General features: G+C 36.7%; 1 protein-coding gene across 1 annotated transcript in view; it reads left to right on the forward strand.

The window, feature by feature from the left end:
• The window catches only part of LOC150089347 (lon protease homolog, mitochondrial-like), a 441,356-nt gene that overhangs the window by 222,384 nt on the left and 195,413 nt on the right, over positions 1-23,559 (forward strand). The window contains exon 11 of the mRNA XM_090368526.1: positions 7,839-7,977. Within this exon, the coding sequence (XP_090224652.1) occupies positions 7,839-7,977 (139 nt within the window). The remainder of the gene's footprint in view (positions 1-7,838; positions 7,978-23,559) is intronic.

Genomic DNA, 23,559 nt, shown 5'->3' on the forward strand with positions numbered 1-23,559 from the left:
ACTGGGAATGGTAGGAGGTGATTATCAAGATCATCAATACACGAGTTGGAAGAAAAGTAGGATACTAGTAGGTCAGCTTTATATTTGTTTAAAGACAGATGGGAATAGAGATGTGCAAAGGTTGCAGCCAATAGCTTCGCCATGAGACCAGAATGCCGGACTACTATTTGGACAAGAAGCTAGTTTTTTACACTTAACCTGTTCTATATCTAATTTTGGCTGATTAGTAACTGTTACAGTTGTAGGCAGAAAATGAACCTGGAAATTTGGATGTAAGCTAGTTGCGATATTAAATGTTCTTATCTTGGACAGCATTAGCACATTTATTGGAAACCAAGGTTTATGTGGAGTGCAGAATAAAAGAATTTTATTCCTACAAGAATAATTTCACTGATACAATCAGAGCAAACGTTGACATCAAAAGATTTGAAAAGTAATTCAACCAAGGAAAAGAAGAATAGACATCTTGCATATCATCCCATTTTGCATTCTTGTAAGGCCAAACAGCGTGAGGTTGAGAATGGCCACAAGAAAAAGGTCCCATTGGGGAAGAGCCCATCACAAAGTTGTGATCTTAGGTGCCTAAAGAACCACTCAATTCAGTTGTGTAATTAGAAGGGTTGTTTGTTTGTTAGAAAAAGATCAAGAGCGTTGGCCGTATGGTTAGTACTGTCTGTTATTCTGGTAGGTAAATGAATAATATGTGCAAGGTCATTAGTAATTGCAAAAGCCTCAGCATCCAGATGGATCCTTGTGACTAGAAAACAGAAGCCAGCTGGAGTTGTGAATGTTAAAATCACCAAGGAAATATATCTCACTGTTAGAGTTGGACTGGAGAAAGCCAAGCTTCGAAGAGAGGAATCGGAGTTCTAAGTGATTAGTTGAGTTCAGAGAAAGATAGAAGCAACAGATAAATCTGACAAAATGAGATAGAGAGATTTAAGCCAGATAAGATCGAAAACAGGAGATGACAAATTAATAATTCTCTGACAGGGAATATTAGAGCAGAAATATGCAAAAATACTACCTTTGAAGGAAAAGGAATTATATAGGGAATAATTCAGAAAAACTTCTTTTTTTTTTTTTTTTTTTTTTTATGTGAACCCCAAACAGGAGACGTACTAGAACCTATAGTACTTAGTACTGTGCTTGGGTTGGAGGTTGAGAAGAAGAAAAGATATTTGTTGACATTGGACTTGAACTTCTGTAGACTAATTTTCAGGAAATACGTATGAAAGAAGGTTGTTCCAGAAAACGGCAGTTGAATGAATAAATGAGGAAGATGAAAAGTTGGTTCTGTGAGTTTGAAGTTGGACAGTAAATGGATGTTGGATGGTGGCAGCACGTGTTCAGACTGTTTTGAAAGAGAGAGCGGGAATTATAAAGCCAGTTCAGAAGAACGGTGCCCATGGAAGTATCTGTAGAAGAGGCATGCAGCAGAAACAGTACGTCTATGAGAAAGCGAGTGAAGAGACTCTATTAGAAATGAATCATTAATTAACCTAACTACCCCCTTCTGAATGGAATCAAGAAGCCTGAGAGAGGTTTTAGGGCAGCACCCCAGATGTAGGAACAATATTCCATGGCAGGGTGGATTTGCGATTTATACAGAGTGAGCATCTGTTTGGAAGAAAAGTGATACTGAGAGCGAAAGAGAAAACCAAGTTTTTTAGATGCAGAGGAAGCAATATTTGTAATGTGCTTGTGCCAAGAGAGATTAGCAGTCAGGGTAATCCCCAAAAGAGAGATATATCATTTTTTCTAATTTTTTAAATAAATAAATGCACAAGGCATAATACTTTAAGAGTTTGGTATCTATATAATATCGGTGTTTAGATACACCATAGATAACTCTTAAGAAACTACAAAGTAGTTGTGGTAGGCATCATTTGCTTTTTCTCATATTGTGCTCTGCCTTCACGACGAGTTGCCATGATATTGCACTACTTCGAATAAGTAACGCTTCACTAATAGAGAAGACTATTGTTACTTATTCTCGGTTGAGTACCACCACCCAGTTGAGTAACAAATGATGCCTACCACAACTACTTTGTAGTTTCTTAAGAGTTATCTATGGTGTATCTAAACACCGATATTATATAGATACCAAACTCTTAAAGTATTATGCCTTGTGCATTTATTTATTTAAAATATTCACATCTACACCTCTTGGCATCTCTCATATTGTGCGATTAACTTCACAACTGGGTCGTCATGTCTGCAATACCAGGGTACCTGCCCACCCACTGATGATCGGCCAATAGCCATGAAACAGTGCTGTCTGGGTGGTGGTACTCAACCGAGAATAAGTAACAATAGTCTTCTCTATTAGTGAAGCGTTACTTATTCGAAGTAGTGCAATATCATGGCAACTCGTCGTGAAGGCAGAGCACAATATGAGAAAAAGCAAATGATGCCCACCACAACTACTTTGTTGTTTCTTAAGAGTTATCTATGGTGTATCTAAACACCGATATTATATAGATACCAAACTCTTAAAGTATTATGCCTTGTGCATTTATTTATTTAAAATATTCACATCTACACCTCTTGGCATCTCTCATATTGTGCGATTAACTTCACAACTGGGTCGTCATGTCTGCAATACCAGGGTACCTGCCCACCCACTGATGATCGGCCAATAGCCATGAAACAGTGCTGTCTGGGTGGTGGTACTCAACCGAGAATAAGTAACAATAGTCTTCTCTATTAGTGAAGCGTTACTTATTCGAAGTAGTGCAATATCATGGCAACTCGTCGTGAAGGCAGAGCACAATATGAGAAAAAGCAAATGATGCCTACCACAACTACTTTGTAGTTTCTTAAGAGTTATCTATGGTGTATCTAAACACCGATATCATTTTTTCTAGAAATCGGAGTGTCACTAAAGATAAGCATAGGAGCAGAAGAATCCTTTTTGCGAGATATAAGACAAGACAGTTTTAGAAGGGTTGAAATCAACTAAGTTGTCTTTGCCCCACTGGAGAATTACCTGAAGATCGGCATTTAAGGAATTGGTAGCAGATTTTCGAGAAATTGAAGCTGATTGAGCAGGACAAGGTTTCTCAAAATGGAAAGTGGAATGCAATGTGCTATCCTCGGCAAAACTACGGATAGATTTCCAGTCAATGGAAGAAGGTCATTAATATACAAGAGGAAAAGAATGGGAGAAAGAACTGAACCTTGAGAGACACCGGCATTAGTGGAGAAGTTAGAAGACAGAGGGCCATCTACCATTACCCTTAGTGAGCAATCAGAGAGAAAACTGGATAACCAATTACTAAAAACAGTTGGCAAACCATAAGATGGAAGCTTGTTTAGAAGACCTTTATGCCAAACACAATCAAAAGCCTTTGAAATGTCAAGAGCAACTACTTGTGTTTCACTGAACCTTTCCATTGAATTATTCCATAAATGGGTAACATAAGCCAGAATATCACCAGTGGATCGACACTGACGGAATCCATACTGGCAATCGTTGATCAGACGGAAGGTTTCTAGGTAGTTTAAGAGTTGGTGGTTAATTGATTTCTCCATTACTTTAGAAAGAGAAGTAATTGCAATGGGACGATAATTGGATGGGAGGGATTTCACTCTTTTTAGGAACTGGCTGGATATGAGCAAATTTCCAAACAGAAGGAAAAATATCTTTGAAATAAGAAAGTGAAGAGAGGCGGCAAAGAATAGGAGTAAGTTCAGGAGCACAGGTTTTGAGAACAAATGGAGAAATGCCTTCAGGACCTGGAGCTTTCTTAGCATCAAGATTCATCAAAATCCTTCTGATATCCTTTTGATGGAAGACCACAGGAGGCATTGTATGGAGCGTGTTGGGAATGGTGGGAGGTGTTTTACGAAGATCATTAATACACGAGCTGAAAGGAAAATGGGATGCTAGCAGGTCAGCTTTATCTTTGGCTGAAGTGACAACAGAACCATCTGGTTTGGACAGAGTTGGGAGCAGAGATGGGCAAAAGTTGTGGCTAATAGCTTTGGAAAGAGACCAGAATGCTCGGCTACCATTAGGGCAAGAAGCAAGTTTTCTAGTCTTAGCCTGTTCAAACTCTAGTTTGGACTGATTAATAACTGCTTTACAATTGTTGCGAGCTTTGGTGTAGGCAGAAAATGAAACTGAAGAATTAGAAACAAGCCAATTGCGATATGCAACATTCTTCTCTTGAACAGTCTTAGCACATTTATTGGAAAACCAAGGTTTAGATAAAGGACGAGATTTTAAAGTTGAGTGTGGATAAAGGATTCCATTCCTGCAAGAATAATTTCACTGACACAATCTGAGCAATTTTGACTGACACTATCTGAAACGTTGACATCAGAAGTTTTGAAACAGTAATCCGACCAAGGAAAAGAAGAAAAGAAGTCTAGTCTCGCAGGTCATCCCATTTTGCATTCTTGTAATGGCAAACAATACGAGGTTTTGAATAGCCATGAGATAAAGGTTCCATTGGGAAAGAGACAATTACCAAGTTGTGATTGGAAGTGCCTAAAGGACCTCTCACTTTGACCATGTACTTAGAAGGGTTGTTTGTGAGAAAAAGATCAAGCTATATGATTAGAATTGTCCGGTATTCTTGTAGGTAAATGAACAGTCTGTGCTAGTTCATTAGTAATTGCAAAGCCTCAGCATTTCGACTTGCTGGGTCGATGTGACTAGAAAATGGAAGCCAGCTGGAGTTGTGAACATTAAAATCACCAAGGAAAATTACCTCGCTGTTAGGAAAGTTTGACTGGAGAAAGTCAAGTTGCAAAGAGAGGAAGTCAAAGAGCTCCAAGTGATTAGTGGAGTTGGGAGAACGGCAGAGACAACAGATGAATTTGACACAATGAGGTAGAGAGATTTTAAGGCAGAGAAGATCAAAGAGAGGAGATTCCAAATTGCCAAGTCCTCTGACAGGGAATATCAGAACGGGCATGTGCACAAGTACCACCTTTGAGGCGAAAAGAATCATACTGAGATGAGCAGTGGTTGAATCAACCAATAACTGAGGTTCTGTCAGAAAAGGTACATGGAGTTTGGCATACTGTAAGTGAAGATGGACATTATTGAGATTGGAACCAAGACCATGTACATTTGTGAAATGAACAAGGAAGGTGTGGAGAGTAGTTTTTTCTTACTCTGAGTTATTTTGTGTTTTTCAGCCAATACATGTAAATAGGCTGTTGTACATATTTTTCTAAAGAAAAATACTTCCACAGGTATGAGTGACAAGTGCCATTAAAATAATAATTTCATTTGTAATTGTTATTGTTTAAAAGAATGTAATGCACTTTAAAATTCTCAGAATGCAGTCAGCTGGGAAAAATTAACCTTTTAATTGAACCTTAATGAGGTACAGTTTAAGAAGAAACCTACTTAATTAAAAATGTGATACTGATCTAGCAAGTGAATAGAGAGACAATAATGCCATTATTTTTGCGAGTGATTCCTCATTGCTTATGGACCTTCAGTCATTTATTCAGTTATTTGAATCAGTCAGTTATTTGAATGCTAACATCTGAAAACTGTCTTTGAAATAGTATATGAAAATGTCAGATAAAGTTTGTTTTCTGACCAAATACTTCACTGACAGCTCTTCAGGGGACGGAACTGGTCCAAAAAAATTTCCTTAGATTTTATTTCTGATTTAGTTTAACAATAATTCCATCATTGTATCGTCTTATTTGCATATGAGTTCAAATTTAAAATATTGATTTGAATGTTGGTCATGTACGTGTACAATATTAGTAAATGTAAGTAACAAAGTGAATGAGGCAAATATCATTTTGATCTTATACATATTATTAAAAGCTGTAATTACTTTAAATATTTTTATGCACCTTTATCTGAAGAAAGCCAATATTTTTCCTGATAACAGAACAGCTTATTTGAATCAGTCACTGCAGAAACTAGGTAAGTCAATATTGTGTTGAAAATGGCATGACTACTTTTGTATAGGAGCATGGGTCCCATTAAACCTTACATGGTTTCCAAAGCCCTTGATTGCTGAAATAAGATCTAATTTTATTATTTTTGATTTGTAAACATCTTTTGCGGCACATACTAAATTTTGGACAGTAGTAAAATCAATTTGTCACGATTTTGCAATTCAGAAATGACGTCATTTGACATAATTTCCATTTCGTGACAGAGAAAAATGGAGTCAGGAAAGGAGATCATGGGAGGGTGACAGAGCTCGCATAAACCAGCCGATGGTGGAAAAACGTTTTCTGGGCATACCATTTAGGTGACTTTGGGCTAACCGTTGCCACCCATGGCAGAAACTTTTTGGTAACCAGAGAAATGGATATCTTGTAAAATTTAAAGTAAAGTAAAGAATTTAAAGCAAGGGATCATGGGAGGTGATCTTGGATGTGCTCAGGGCTGGCATGAACCAGCTGGTTGCAGAAAAAATGTGGGAAAGGCAAAAAGAACGGAGTCGGGAGAAGAGATCGAGCAAAGGATCATGGGAGGCGACCTTTGATGTGCTCAGAGCTGGCATAAATCAGCTGGTTACGGAAAAACATTTATGATTTGGGGCATACCACTTAGGTGGCTTTGGGCTAACCATGGCTTAACCAGAGAAATGGATATCTTGAGGGCAGTGATCTTGGATGTGCTCAGAGCTGGTTTATGCTAGCTCTGAGCACATCCAAGATCATTACATTAAATGCACTTCAGCCTTACCAGTTGAAGCACATGTAATATAGTCATTATTAAAGTACCTGTATGTATTACTGAAACAGTTATATATTTCCATCAAGAGGGAAATCATAAATGTTTTTATGCAACCAGCTGGGCCAGTCAAGAATATTTGAATCGGTTTGCGATTGGGAGATAACAGGCTCCAAATTACATGTATGAGTAAAATCTTTTGCTTATCATTCGCCATTCTCATTAAGTTTCAGAAGTCCTCATTGATCATCAAGTTTTTGTGTTTCTTTGCAGTTGCGCTGAGTCGGTTGAGCATGGCAAGCTTTAGATCCTCATTCATGTCACTGTTTGGTTGATTGTAAAAATTTTGAAAGGGGTCTTCTTCTCACAGTCACGTTACAAGGCTATGCAGGTCATTACCGCATGCTTCGTCAAGGTCAATGTTGTTGTTGTCTTGACACATCATCTTACATTATTTCAGTCTTTTTGCGAATGTCCTAGTCCGATTCATAGAATTTACAATCTAGTATGAGCTCTTTGTTGTCGTAGATCTTGACATATTTCATCTCTGACAGTATCTCTGTTTCCTCATTGCAAAATGGAATGTATAGCATTACCACCGTGTTCTTGTACTCATTGAGATCCTGAGCCAAGTCATAGTTTTGATAGCTTATTATGCGTGGATACTATTGTCTTACAAATCTCGTAGCGCTGCATGTAATTTGCGACAAAGCATGAGAGTAAAATGATAGTATGATTGTAACAATATAAATACTTGTATTGTTGCAATCATACTATTCAACAAATGGCTACAATCAAATGGGTAATTAGGCTATTGGCCTAATCTCTTCCAAATGTTGATTAGGTAAAGTAGCAGGCGTGAGCATAAATTACATCATTCATGATTTCGGTTCTAGCTGTTTGAAATTTAGTATGTGTCATCAAATATGTTTACACATAAAACATCTTTTGTGCAGGGAACACATGAGATTTTTTTAATTGTACTTTTTATTACTTTTTCATTTTCAGTTTTTTTTTCTTTTTTTTTTTTACTTTTCCTAAGATTTAGAAAGTGTGACACCAGTTACCATTTCAATAATTAGCTTATTTAGATGAAATTTTATAAAATTTCTAAAATGTGATATAAATATTATTTTCTGTGAAATGAATTGGATTTGGTTTTAAATTTCAGTGTAACAAGGAATTACCTTGATTGGTTAACTAGTATTCCTTGGGGGAAAACGAGCATAGAAAATTTGGACTTGAAAAGAGCAAAAGAAGCCTTGGAAGAAGACCATTATGGCATGGAAGATGTAAAAAGGCGTGTCTTGGTAAAAAGTGGTTTTATTATTATTTTACTACACACACACACACCCCTTTGTGTGCACCACATGCACCAATGTAATCAAGAGGATAGAAGGGTAAAATGCCATAATAATATTCACTTAAAACCAAAAAAGAAAAAATATGTATTAACCTATTACTTACCTGTTTCCTTCAGTGTTATAAAACAATTGAGTACAGAAGATGCCATGGTATCTCTGAAGGTATTTATGAAGAAGTAGTTGTAGGCAAAGTAGTTGCATTAGTGTTGAATGTAATTATAAATATTCTGGTGATGATTTTAATGCAAGTGCTCCTGAATAAAATAATTGAGCTTCTGCAGTAAAAGGTAAATGCACAGTATACTAAAATTTATGAAATTATATATTAGTAATATTAATAATATTACAAATATAAAATATTAAAATAAATTTAATAACAATAAAATTAATGCAAGGGATTTTAAGAAACAAAATTGTGAACTACAGATACCAAGTGTTTTGTAATTACACTTGAAATAATCACTTAAAGCAGTAATCTCCAACCATTATTTTGTGCATATGGGCACATTTAAGAGTATGGAAGAGACTAGTGTGCATTAACCAATTAACTCATCAGTGGTAGTGCCTGTCACCCAAAAAAAAAAACCCTTGGTAGGTGCCATGGTGCCCACAGGCACTGCAATGAATACCAATGATTTAGAGTATAAATGCTGTTTTCAACTTGCATTTCCGAAGTTTAACACTAAAAGCCAAAGAATAAATGGCAATAATAAAGTAATAGTCTAATCATCTTACAGAGGGAATGGGATGAGCAAAACAGCATAGCTTGCAGCTAAGGCCATTAAAATTACAGGTTATGATAATTTAATTTTTGTTTTAAGAAAACCCCAAACACGAGAGGAATTAGAACCTAAAGTACTTAGTACCATGCTTGGGTTGGAGGTTGAAAAGATGAAAGAAGATATTTGTTGACATTAGACTTGAACTTCTGTAGACTGTAATTTTCAGGAAATACATATGAAGGAAGGTTGTTCCAGAAAATGGCAGATTATGAACAAATGAGGAAGAAAATGTCCCAGATTTATGAGCCTGGAAACTTTTGAGCACTTGATAAACTTGATTACCTTTTGACAAGATAGATTTGTCCCAAAGTCCCCAGACTATGTTTTAAGTAATGTAATGTAAGTTAAGAGGATGCTACTTGTATGTAGATATTTTTTTGTATTATAAAACAAATTATTGGAGGCTTGAAGTGGTGGAACCCATGTTTAGTCTCCAGAGCTAAGTTCCGGTCAACCCTTCCCCATCTCTTCCATCATGCATTATGACTGATGACTTTTGAGGTTATGATGGACATCATGGCGAGATTCAGTCTTCCTTACATTTTGAGGGTACAGCTCTAAAACGGTGTTCACAGGCCAGCCACTACTTAGTACACGGGACCAAACCTATTGGTAAATCTTTAGGAGGCTTCCAGATCAGCTAGTGTATAATCTTGTTACCTCTACTCTGCCAGATGGTGACTGGAAGTAGTCAGTAGTGTGTATGTCGAGGCCATGTCATGTCAAGGATCTTAGTATGTTGTTACCATGTGTACACCATATCCAAAAACTTCATTACTTCATACAGCATGTCTCCCCCCCCTACTATTTCTTACTATTGTATACACACCATGAATCGTCAAACTAATAGAGTAAGCTTATCTGCTAAAAGATCTAAATTTCCCAACACTTCCTAGTTCATTTCACGAATATATGTGGTCTCAGTTCTAATCTCAATGATGTCCATTTCCACTTGCAGTGTGTCAAACCCAAGGTACATTTTTGGACAGAATCTGTTATTGGTTAATTCAACTACAGCTTTTTTTTTTTTTTTTTTTTAATATATATTGTATTAATATTCAATTACTGTGGGCACAGGGCGAAACGGAGACAGAAAAAATTATGACAAGTTTTTAATAATAGGAAAAACACATACTATATATTAGATTAGATATAAACAAAAAGATTTCGGTTGTTTTGTCACCCTTCCTCAGTCAAACTGACAGTTAAGAGTGGAACATGAGAGCATGTACTGCCAATCATGTACTTGAACTGTGTGATTAATTGTTGGATGTTGAAGCCTGTTGCTGTGATGCATGTGGACGTTGCCAGCATTTCTCATTAGTCAGAATTGTTGTTTCGATGATGGGTGAAATCCGACATCCACTGCTCCTGTTGACCGAGGTATTGGAGCATGTGATATTCAACATCACATGCTCCTTTGCTGTGACTGCACTAGCTGCTACATTGGGGAAACAGAGGAAAAGGAAACGGCTTAGAAAACCTCTGTTGGTAGGTGCCTCCGTAGCTAGATGGGAAGGAGCAGTAGCACACGCTTCTTGATTAGACCGGGGTTCGAGCCCATCACCACCAAGTACGGAGGATGCGGAAAGGTCAGGGAATGACCACCGCATATCCCGGAGCAATATGGCCTTAGTTGCTAATGCTCTTAAAAACCAAATAACAAACAAACTAACAAGCTTGGAAAACCTCTGTCGGAACACGAAAGAACAATCCGCCTAGCGTGTGTAGAACACTCAGCTATTGCCGAACACGTTTGGGCAACCAACCACGGCATTGACCCACACCGGGATGTCATGATTGTGGATAGGTCCCGCCACTATTGACAATGCGCCTGGTTGGAGTCATTGAACATCGCATGCTCCAATACCTCGGTCAACAGGAGCAGTGGATGTCGGGTCCACCCTATCATCGAAACAACAATTCTGACTAATGACAAATGCTGGCAATGTCCACATTCATCACAGCCACAGGCTTCAACATCCAACAATTAATCATGCAGTTCGTGTACATGGTTGGCAGTACACGCCCTCTTGTTCCACTCTTAACTGTCAATTTGACTGAGGCAAAAAAACAGAAAGCTTTTTGTATGTATCTAATCTAATATATGTATGTGTTTTTCCTATTATTAAACTTCTCATAATTTATTCTGTCTCCATTTCACTCTGTGCCCACAGTAATTTGATATTAATAATGAATCCAGAGCATACAGGCCTTCTTAATCGTAATATATATTGTAATTTGTAATGTTGGAGTAGTAACCACTTTAATTATACAAAGTTGTTTATTCCTTAATTTATTTATCTAAATATTTATAAAGTCAGTTCAATATAAAATCTGTTACTGCCACCACAAATTTCACAGTGAGTTTAAGTATAACAGTTAGTTTTTTTCATTCGTAGTAACTGATAGTTTCTAAACAGGAATAGAGTATAATCAGTGTTAAGCTATAGTGGGCTCGCAAGATCCCATTGTTATGTATTTTTTTTTTTAAATTTGCGAGCCCATTGTTGAGACGATCATTTATTTTACAAATGAAATCCCGAATGCAATTATTGAGTATCCAGAGCCTAAACTACGGTGGGGCAAGCGGGGCCCCATTCCCAGCATTTTAATGCACAATCGATCGGTTATGTATTTTAAAATTTCTTCATTTTTGATTTAATTACAGTCAGACCTCTGTTTAACGAACTTTGCGAATTTTTTTGATTCCCCTTGGTAATTACATTTCAAATAGTTTCAGTTGAACAAAGAATTTCATGTAATGAACGGATTAGGAGAGACAGCTTTGTATGCATTATCGCCTCCATAGCCATTTGGGCAGGAGCAGCAGTGCGTAGCACACGCTTCTTGATTAGACCGGGATTCGAGCCTATGACCACCAAGTACGGAAGATGCGGAAAGGTCAGAGAATGACCACCGCATATCCCCGGAGCAATATGGTCTTAGTTGCTAATGCTCCTAAAAAAAAAAAAAAAACAAATTGTATGCATTGTTCTCACCTCTGCCTAAAGGCCAGAGGTGCATTGTTCTCACCTCTGGCCTTTAGGCAATTAGAAAGTGTGAATTAAGGGTGAAGGGATTACTGTTTCACAGTGTTAGTGGTGTCCATAAAACCTGCAGTCACATACCCAGAAGTCACGCTCGTCAAGCTGCTTTCCTTAGCCAGTCAGAGGATTAAGAAGATTCCCGACATGGATAGCCTCTGGATAGCCCCTTTACTCTGTCAAACGGGCATATGTTTTTTGGAGAAGTGAGTGATCCACGCCTTTCAGTAAATTTCTCCTGTTTATGTTTACTTGGTAACAGTAGCTGAATATCAGTGTGATTCCGACATTTTGCACATTATTCAAACAACTAGTGACAGTAGCAACACAGAGGAGGTGGGAAATTGAGGCAACTAAGATATTATATAAACTTTACGAAGATGAATTGTTGGCAGATTTCGAAACTTTGTCAAGCCTTTCACCATGTAGAAAAGGTTCTAAAATAATAGCATACAGGCAATAATTAAAAGAAAAAACTGTATCACCAATCTCCAAAAAAACTAGCGCGAATTAAGAATGATTGCTAAAGAACTTGATGTGGAAACTATAAAGGTCAGTCATATGTTCGGGCCACGATGGGCAGCTTTTATCTTGCGGACAGCAATTGTGGGTTAGAGAAATTATCCCGCTTTGTGCAAACATTTTGAATCAGGAGTTAAATATTCAGAATTATTGAATCGACTTTTAAATTTCGAATTTCTTAAAAATTTAGCACCAATGATCAATACCTGCAGGAGCTCTCTTACCTTTCAGAAGCTTTACAGAATCAATGGTAAAAGCATATAAATTAATAATTCAAACTATCAGTGCTGTTGCTAATTTGAAAAATTATGAAGCTAAAATTGAGAGTATGTTGAAGTTGAAAGAATTTGAGGGAATCAAAATCAAAAGTAAAAAAATTACCTTGTGAATAGTTATTAAATGCATTGTTTTATCCTTAAAGGATAAGTTATTAATGCAACAGAGTGATTTTAAATTAAATAAAGAAAATAACAATACCATCGAACGAAATTTACCTGAAATCACGTAGTGTGAAAGAACTTTTGTCTTGGTGGCAAGATGGTGAAAACCGAATAAGAAATTTTTCTGATAAAATATGAAATAAAAATTAATTATTTTAGAAATTTTGCCAAAGACAGTTGATCTTTAAAATCAAATGAAATTCCCTTTTCAATTAAGAAAGCCAGAAATATCTCTGAAACCATTGCGATCAGCAGTGCCGACGCTGAGTGAGCTTTCAGTGTAATGAATAATATTGTGACAATTAAACACGTTGCAGATTATGATGACCATACATCTAAATGGAAAACGATCTGCTTCAATTTGATCCAGATTGTTACGTCAAATCATTCCTCTGTAATCATCGCCCATCTATTGAGCAAAGCAGAAGATCGACAACAAATATTAATGAAGAAGTAAATTGGCAATTTTTAGAATAAATTTTTCTTGAATATTTTGAGAAAATTTTTTTTCATGTAATCTGATTTTTGTGTACTTTTTCTAGAAAGTTTCTTTTTTATATTTTGGAATGTTTTGTGATAGTTTTTATGTTATTTGTGATATGGGAAATGTATCAAAAAAAAAAGACAAATAAAAAAGTGTATGTCGAGCATGCATGATAGATGGTTTATGCGAAACATCCTTTGCTTTCCTTTGAGGTATTTTGACTTGTATATATCGATTACGAAATAAAACAGCTTTTTTATTGTAAATATTTTATTGATCATTCACACATTTCTGGAAAACAAGATAATATGTATTTATGATAACTAAAGTAAGAGATGCTTGCGAGTGCAGTGTATCTAAATATCTCTGTAAAACAGCACCAATTGATATACCATTCTTGTAGTTGAAGCGACATATGCAGCTGTTAGGGCTACCTAACAATGGAATGTAACGAAAATGCGAGACGAAAAAATAAACTGTTGACAACTATTTGTATTGTTGCAATCATACTTACTGCGGGAACTTCAGGAAGCATGATTGTGACATCATACTATTCAAAAATTCTAAAAGGTTAGAACTCCAGACACTGTCCTGTCCAGTTATCATCGTAAGACACTGTCCATGACCAGTTATCATGATGACCAGGTTTTTGCGGTTTTTTTTTTTTTTTTTAGAGAGACCTAGGAAAGTTTTTTACACATTCATTCACTTATATGCATGGTTAAGGGAGTAATAAGCCGTATCTGTCCACCCCTTAAATCTGCCCCTGACTCAAGATATAATACTCGTCACAAAAAATTTGTCATGCATTCTAATCACACTACCAGTACTGCGAGCATGGGAAGTGCCTCTGGTGGAAGTCGCGGATGACGTCACTTCCATGACCGATCAAATTTACTCAGTAGAAAGTCGGAAAAACTGCGAGCCCATTGTTAAAATATTCACAGCTCACCACTGAGTATAATTCCTGATTATTTTCTTTTGTGTTGTTATGTATGTTTATAATTGAGCCACTCAGAAGCCAAACTGATCAACTCCATGAAATAAAAAGTAAAGAATATTGATGAAGTTATAAATATTGTTTTTTTTTTTAATTTAGCTTGAAATATATGCACCAACAAATATTACATAGTGTATTATTTAAGATCTAGATTTCATATTACAAGGTATAAAATACATAAAAATAAATATATTGAAAAAATGTGTTTGTGTTTTTGCAATTTTTTTTTTTTTTATTTTTTACAAATTTAATTGATTTGGCAACTGGAAATTGCAGAAAAAATAAATATGACAAAAGTCATAATAACATTATTTATTATGGAACTTTGAACAAAAAATCAATATAGGAACTGTTTTATTATTGTTTTTATTATATTATATTATTATCAACATAAATATCTTCATTGTTGTCAGATGCATCTAATGTACCGTCACCTCGATTTGTCTTTAAATTTTTGTAATAATCATGTTTAATGGGAGGAATGTATTTCAGTAGGTCCATCGTGTTTTCTCTTTTCTTTCGTTACAGGTCTACCAGAAAGACAAGGGCTGGTCTATGTTTTTCAGTTGAGAGTGCAGTGTATCTAAATATCTCTGTAAAACAGCACCGATGGGATTTTATAATATTTATTGAATCAAACTCTGTATCTTCGTTAAACTTGCATTTGAATTGTATAATTGGTGGTTTAGACTGATAATCCTATAATTGTTTCCTTTCTGTGTTAGTGATGGAATCTTCTAATGATTTTGTAGAGTAAGTCCTGATGAGTCATCTCAACCATATCAAAAGGTTTTTTCTTCTTACATGTTCTATGATTTCATACCAATCAGTGGGAGAAAATATGTTTTAATTCATCTTCGCATGTGATTCAATAATGGAAAATAGCTATGTCTACTTACCAGAAATTTCATTTCAATTTATTCAGCTTTTATCTCTGTACTTCAAACCAGTTTTAATATTTCTATTTTGTCTGGTGCACAAATCTGAATACATTATTATTTTTAGCATAAGTTTTTATTTACTTAATTAAGCATGATGAAATTTCTTGGGAACCACACAATCCTTCAAAGATATTGTCCCGGTGTTATCTTTGGGACAATATCTTTTTATTTTTGAAATCCTTATAGAACCCCATATAAAATTACGTTGTTTAACTTGACTCTCCAAGTTGTAAAGTGTTCTCATGGCTTGTTCTCTTTAATCATAAGTGATATTTTGATTAGATTTCCGAGCACACTAACATAGTTTGTTTATCTTGAAATGCTTTTGCAGGCATTAAACGTCCATTCCTATTTTTGTACTGCATACCTTGTAGTCTTTTAGGTTCTGAACATTTCTATCCCATTTTTCAGGATTCTGGCTCTGTTTTTATCCAGTATTTGAACAGTTTGTTTCAGTAGCTGAGTTTATGGCAATATATTTCTTGTGTGAATCTGACAATGAATCCGAATAAATACGAAAACGTTTCCTTGAATTGGGGTTTCTGAGTATTGGAGGATCACTATCTGATTCATTACTATTCATGTCACAATAATAATTACTTGCCATCTTTATTTTACACCCATAAATTTTGTTTCTTTTATAAAACAATGTACTTTTATGATTAATATGATGTTTCTTGTTTAACACTGATGTGTCATGTCATGTTACGTGTCACAATAACCTCAATTATGGACAACTGTTGACACCAAACTGGAGTTAATTGAAATGGCTTCTGAATATGTACGTATGAGTTGTTAGTATCAGGTTCTCTTTATATTAGCAGGGATATGGGGGAAGCAGTCCCCAGAACAAAAAATGAATAAACATTTCTATTGGCGTGCATAAGCAATTCTCATTGTTAACGCACGTGAAATCATGTAACGTACGGAGGAGAAGGATCAGTGGTAGTGGTTGTATATAGTGGTAATTTTTTTTTTTAGTTTTTAAAAAAAAAAATTGCCTTTTTCTTTATTTCAGCTCCAACATATTGTGATGTCATGTGACATCCCCCATTAATATGCAGGAGAGGGGGACAGCAGTGAGTAGAAGTTGTTGGCTTAACGTCCCATCTCTGCTTTCTTCTGTTCTTTCTTGCTGAAGTACTGGGTTGTAGCCATGTTCTGGAGTATAACCCTGAGAAATATAAATATGAAACACAGACAGTGCCAGACCAAGTTATTTCTGCACCCTGAGCAGATAGATTTTTTTTTTGGTGCCCTTTACTAAGGATATATATTTTTTTGCCTCATTGTTCTTCTGTTTTTGGTGCCACAGAAGAGAGATCTGCTAGCCCATACCTTAATCCGGCACTGAACAGAGATCCAGATAATAAGAAAATTAATATAAGTCTGCAATATCATGCACTGTATTTATTTCAAATGAATTATTTGCCTGCCATGTTGAATACCGGATAAACAATCCGATGACTGTGGAACAGGAGGTTGGATAGGTTTATGAGTAGAAAATTTTGTTTTAAATAAGTTCGTTAAACAGAGGTCCGATTTGTATATGTCAAAAATTTTGGTGCCCTCCTGAAATGCCACCCATAAGCGACGCTTACCCCACCTACCCACTTGCGGCAGCCCTGCATATGTCTCTATTTGCAGGTGGTTCCCCGTCTATTCCAACATATATTGCAGCAATCCGCGTTTTGGATGTAGGTGCATTATATCGTCTCTTAACCATCTCGTCCAATTGTTCCATTACTTCCACCATACACCATGGTTTGATTGTTTTTCAAGCCATTTTGTTGTTGCTTCAGCAGAATCGAAAATATAAAGTTGTCCATATCCTGGCTTATTTGTCTCGTTTGAATATAGCGGTAAGACCAAATGGTAAATCTGTTCATGTATTCTAAAACAGTATGGACCATCTCCAGGCAGTGATCTAATCTTTGCACCCATTGATGCAAATGCCATTGCTGAGTTATACTCTAATATATGTTCTCTGTAGTTATTTGCTTCACATGTATCCCCTGAAGCAGCTCTCATAATAATAGAGTAGGTATCTCATACAGTGGGTCGAGTGAAACTTTTCCATCATGACAGCATTTAGTGTATTTATTCGATGTTTTTAACTCGTGGCCCCGATATCTTGCATTGCAGTACTCACAGTTGTACCACATAGTTCCTGTGTCATGCTCTTCCACATTAATTACAGCTTGTTGATTATTTGCATCCAGTACTTCTATTTGATTAATCCTACAGTGTTTCGCCCATCTTCTCATTTCCAATCTTGCTTCTCTTTCTTCAATATTTTCTGTCTGCCTTCATGGTCATAGAATTTCGTTTCAGTCTATTAGATCTCTCCTCTAACGTTTCATTAGCATTTCTTCTACATTATCTCAAAGTTCTTACATGCTGTTCAGCCATTTTTATACTTCTTAAAACTTAGAACAGTTTATTAAAATTGAAGACATAAAATAAATAGTTAAAATAAACATACATCGATAGCTTTCAGGCATAGCTTGCCTTTCTTCAGTCAAAAAATGTTAGTACAAAAATTTTAAAAAATGCCTGGTACAATGGTCATGTGAGATGAACCGCATGAAAGGGTGCTGGCAACAATTAGTAGTTGAAAAAAAAACATTACTACAAAAATTAATAAAAAATGCCCAATATGTGGTCATGCGAGGTGAACCATGTGAACAGGTGCTGGCAACAATTCGCAGTTGGAAAATTTGGGCAGCATACCTAAGCATTTTTTATATATATATATATATAGATGCTCATGGTGGGGTAGACATTATCATAGATTCACGAATCCCTTGCAGATGCATTCCTTTGGAAACCTCTGTTGAAGCTGTTGCTACATGTATAGCAATTAGGATTACTCTGGCACTTATTTCAATCTACTTGCTGCTCAATCATCTTTGTACCATTCATGAACTTGAAGATTTTGTTCTGCAGTTGCCAACCCCTTTCTGTTTATTGGGTGACTTCAATGAACACTATCCTTTGTGGGGTTCGCCCAATGCAAATGGACAAGGACAACTCATTGAAATGCTTTTAGACAGACAAAATCTAACCATCTTAATACTGGTTCACCAGCTTGCATCCATCTCTCAACAGGAACTATCTCTGCAATAGATCTATCTGCTCTCCAATATTCTTTCCTAGCTCTTGACAATCTGTCCAACAATGACCATTACCCATTCATCTGTAAAATTCAAACTTCATACTCCGTAACTTAAGAAAACTACATAAAATGGAAATTTTCCAAGGCAGCTTTGGTCAAAGTGCACTTCTCATATATTCTTTGATAATCGATCATTGAATCTCGTCCAGTTGACACAGTCACTGACCATATTACCAGATTCTAGCAGCTGTGTCTATTGCCATTCCACAAACACAGTCAAACATCCACAGACCCATAAATTATTGGTGGAAAAAAGGTTTTTTCCACCAAAAAAAAAGAAAAAACCACACATGGAATGTATTCCGCAAACATTCTACCATCAGTAATCTTATAAATTATAACGTATTTCTGTCATTTCAGAAGATTAAAGCTTCAGCCGTAAAATTTCAACTGAACTTCAATACATCCTCTTTACCATACAATCAGCCACTTAATCTGCTCAAACTTCAAGAAGCGATATATATCTCAAAGAACAGTGCTGCTGGTCCTGACAGAATATATTATATAATGCTTCGACACTTAGATAGCAAATCATTATCCTTGTTGCTGACCTTCTACAATCTTATCTTCATTGAATATTCCCCACTTTCTGGCATCACTCCTAAGTACTGACAATTTACCCACCCAGGGAAAGATCACTCCATCCCTCACAACTGTAGACATATTTCTCTTACCAGCTGCTTGAGTAAAACCCATAAAAAACAATACACCACTGACTGACATGGTATCGTAATTCCAAGAATCTAATCTCTGATTTTTTTTTTTTTTTTTTTATGAAAACCCCGAACACGAAAAGTATTAGAACCTATAGTACTTAGTACTGTGCTTAGGTTGGAACTTGAGAAGACGAAAGGAGATATTTGTTGACGTTAGACTTGACCTTATGTAGACTGTAATTTTCAGGAAATATGTACGAAGGAATTTTTTCCCAGAAAACGGCAGTTGAATAAACTAGGAAGATGAAAAGTTGGTTCTGTGAGTTTGAAGTTGGACTGTAAATGGATGTTGGCTGGTGGTGGTGTAACGTGTTTGGACTGTTAGAGAGAGAGAGAGAGAGAGAGAGAGAGAGTGTGTGTGTGTGTGGGCACAGGTTTTGAGAACAAGTGAAGAAATACCATTAGGGCCTGGAGCTTTTGTAGCGCCGACAGGGGTAGCCAGGTGGTTAAAGTGCCTGCCTGGCAACCCAAAGGTCACTGGTTCGAATCCCGTCTCGGGCTTGGATCATAGTAGAATGCAAAAACCTTGGGAGGTGCATTATGGCCACAGAAGCTGATGTGCCAACAACTAACAAAAAAAAATTAAAAAAAAGCTTTCTTAGCATTAAGATTCATCAAAATCCTTCTAACATACTTCTGACGGAAGACCACAGGCGGCATTGAATGGAGCATGTTGGGAATGATGGGAGGTGTTTTACCAAGATCATTAATACATGAGTTGGAAGAAAAATGGGATGCTAGCAGGTCAGCTTTATCCTTGGTTGAAGTGACAACAAAATCATCTGTTTTGACAGAGGTGGGAGCAGAGATGGACAAAAGTTGCAGCCAATAACTTTGGCAACACAGGAAAAGAGTGGGGGAAAGAACTGAACCTTGGGGGACACCAGCATTACTGGAGAAGTTAGAAGACAGAGAGCCATCTACCATCACCCTCAGTGAGCGATCAAAGAGAAAACTGGATAACAAATTACAAAAAACAGTTGGCAAACCATAAGATGGAAGCTTGTTTAGAAGACCTTTTTGCCAAACACGATCAAACGCCTTTGAGATGTCAAGAGCAACTGTTTGTGGTTCACCAGACTTTTCCATTGAATTTGTCCATAAATGAGTAACATAAGCAAGAATATCACCAATGGATCGACACTGACGGAATCCATATTGACGATCGTTGATCAGACAGAAGGTTTCTATATAGTTTAAGAGTTGGCGGTGAATTGATTTCTCCATTACTTTATAAAGAGTAGAAGTGATTGCAATGGGACAATAATTGGATGGGAAGGATTTGTCACCCTTTTTAGGAACTGGCTGGATATGAGCAAATTTCCAAGCAGAATGAAAAACACCTTTGGAATAAGAAAGTGAAAAAAGACGGTAAAGAACAGGAGTAAGTTCAGGAGCACAGGTTTTGAGAACAAGTGGAGAAATACCATCGGGACCTGGAGCTTTCTTACCATCAAGATTTGTCAAAATCCTTCTGATATCCTTTTGACGGAAGAACACAAGAGGCATTGACTGAAACATGGTGGGAGGTGTTTTTCCAAGATAATTAATACATGAGTTGGAATAAAAATGGTATGCTACCAGGTCAGCTTTATCCTTGGCAACAGAACCAACTGGTTTAGACAGAGGTGGTCGCAGAGATGAGCAAAAGTTGTGACCAATAGATTTGGCAAGAGACCAGAATGCTCGGCTAACATTAGGGCAAGTTTGCTACTCTTAGTCTGTTCAAAATCTAGTTTGGACTGATTAATAACTGCTTTACAATTGTTGCGAGCTTTGGTATAGGCAGAAAATGAAACCGAAGAATTGAAAACAAGCCAATTACGATATGCAACTTTTTTTCTCTTGATCAGCCTTAGCACATTTATTGGAAAACCAAGGTTTAGATAAAGGACGAGATTTTAAAATGGAGTGTGGAATAAAGGATTCCATTCCTACAAGAATAATTTCACGAACATGATCTGAGCAAACGTTGACATCAGAAGTTCTGAAACAGTAATCTGACCAAGGAAAAAGAAGGAAAGAAATCTTGCAGGTCATCCCATTTTGCATTCTTATAGGGCCAAACAATATGAGGTTTGGAATAGCCATGAGATAAAGGCTCCATTGGAGAAGAGAATCACCAAGTTGTGATCTGAGGTGTCTAAAGGACCACTCACTTCGACCGTGTACTTAGAAGGGTTTTTTGTGAGAAAAAGATCGAGCATGTTGGCTGTATGTTTAGGATTGCCTGCTATCCTTGTAGGTAAATGAACAATCTGTGCAAGATCATTAGCAATTGCAAAAGCCTTGGCATCTCGACCAGCTGGGTTGATGTGAATAGAAAACGGAAGCCAGCTGGAGTTGTGAACATTAAAATCACCAAGAAAAATTACCTCACTGTTAGGAAAGTTGGACTGGAGAAAGTCAAGTTGCAAAGAGGAAGTTAAATCTCCAAGTGATTAGTGGAGTTGGGAAAACGGTAGAGACAACAAATGAATTTAACAGAATGAGGTAAAGAGATTTTAAGCTAGAGAAGATTTAAAAGTGGAGATTCCAAATTACCAAATCTCTGACAGGGAATATCAGAACAGACATTTGCACAAGTACCTCCTTTGAAGTGAAAAGAATCATACGGCAAATAATTTGGGCAACTGAGATGAGCAGTAGTTGAGTCAACCAATAACTGAGATTCTGTCAGAAAAAGTACAAGTTGGTTTGGCAGACTGCAAGTGGAAATGGACATCATGGAGATTAGAATTGAGACCACGTATATTTGTGAAATGAATTAGGAAGTGTTTGGGAGGTTTAGATCTTTTTGCAGATAAGCTTACTCTATTTGTTTGATAATTCATGGTGTATTCAATAGTAAGAAAAGGTGGGGGGAGACATGCTGTATGAAGTAATGAAATTTTTGGATGGCGTACACATGGTAAGAATATACCCAGATCTTTGACATGACATGGCCTCGACAATTCCTCCCCTTCCCCCCAGATACACACTACTCAGACTCCCTTCAGTCACTATCTGGCAGAGTAGAGGTAGCAAGATTATACACTAGCTAATCCAGAAACCTCCTAAAGAGTTACTAATAGGTTCGATCCAGTGTACTAACTAGCGGCCGGCCTGTGACACTGTTTTAGAGCTGTACCCTCGAAATGTAAGGAAGATTGGATCTTGTCATGATGTCCATCATAACCTCAAAAGTCATCAGTCATACTTTTATGATGGAAGAAGAGATGGGGAAGGGTTGACTGGAACTTAGCTCTAGAGACTAAACATGGGTTCCTCCAATAAGCAAAGTGGTGATATTGCACCAGTTAATGAGAGTCATCTACCACTTAGTTTTGCCTGGTAACACAGAGGCGTCATTCCTCCATATGGTGTGCGTGCCACACCTCGACCTCTTATGTTGGTTCACACCTGGGTGGTCAGCCATATTTGGTTTCAGAAAAAATCAGTCATCCCTGGATGTCGTGGTCAAAGCTGAAACAAACATCTTGTTATGGTGTACATTGACGTAGAGAAAGCCTTTGATGACACTTGGAATTTTGCTATCCTGAAAGATCTTCATTCCCTTGACCTGAATGGCCACTTACCATATTTCATACAAAACTTCCTTCAGCATAGATTGTTTCAAGTTTGCTATCAGAAAGTCCTTGGAGTCCCTCCAGGCTCATTTCTCAATGCCACCTTATTTGCAGTAACAATAATTCATGTAACCAAAGGTTCCCAACTCTGTAAACTCATACCTCTATGCCAGAGATCTGACTGTTTCTTGCAGTTCACAGAATATGAACTTCATTGGATGACACAGAATGGGTACTGATTATATCATCAGAAATATAGTGTCATTCATTTTTGTAACAAAACAAAAGATGCATCCTGACCTAGAACTACACTTAACAAATGATCCTGTCTCAGTTATAAATAGCATTCACCCCTTTGGCCTGATTTTTGATAGCAAGTTGAATTTCTTATAATATACCTAAGAATATAATATATATTATATTAGAATATGATATATATTTTGACACTGTTGTGCATTGAAGACTACTGTACAAATGGGAGCAGTATGGTATTAAGGGTTAGTTGCTACAATGCATAAAAGTGTGATTGAGTGGGAGAAGACAGTGATAATCAATGGACACTGCTCTTTGTGCACTAATGTTACTAGTGGAGTCCACCAGGGTTTGGTGTTGGGCCCACTGTTGTTTTGTATATTTATCAGTGATATTGATGAAGGTATATCAGGCTTAATATCCAAGTTTGCAGATGATATTAAGATCGGAAGTGTTGCTAATTATTATTATTAATATCCATATGATGCAAGGAAGCCTGAGGCTTATGCTGCACCAGGAAAAAAAAAAAAGTTCCCGAGTAACCCTGAGAGAGAGAGAGTCAAAAGTAGAAGGGAATCACCAAAAAAGAAAGAAGAA

The sequence above is a fragment of the Mastigoproctus giganteus genome, chromosome 2 (genome assembly GCF_048544385.1).
Source record: "Mastigoproctus giganteus isolate SK-2022 chromosome 2, ASM4854438v1, whole genome shotgun sequence".
NCBI lineage: Eukaryota > Metazoa > Arthropoda > Arachnida > Uropygi > Thelyphonidae > Mastigoproctus > Mastigoproctus giganteus.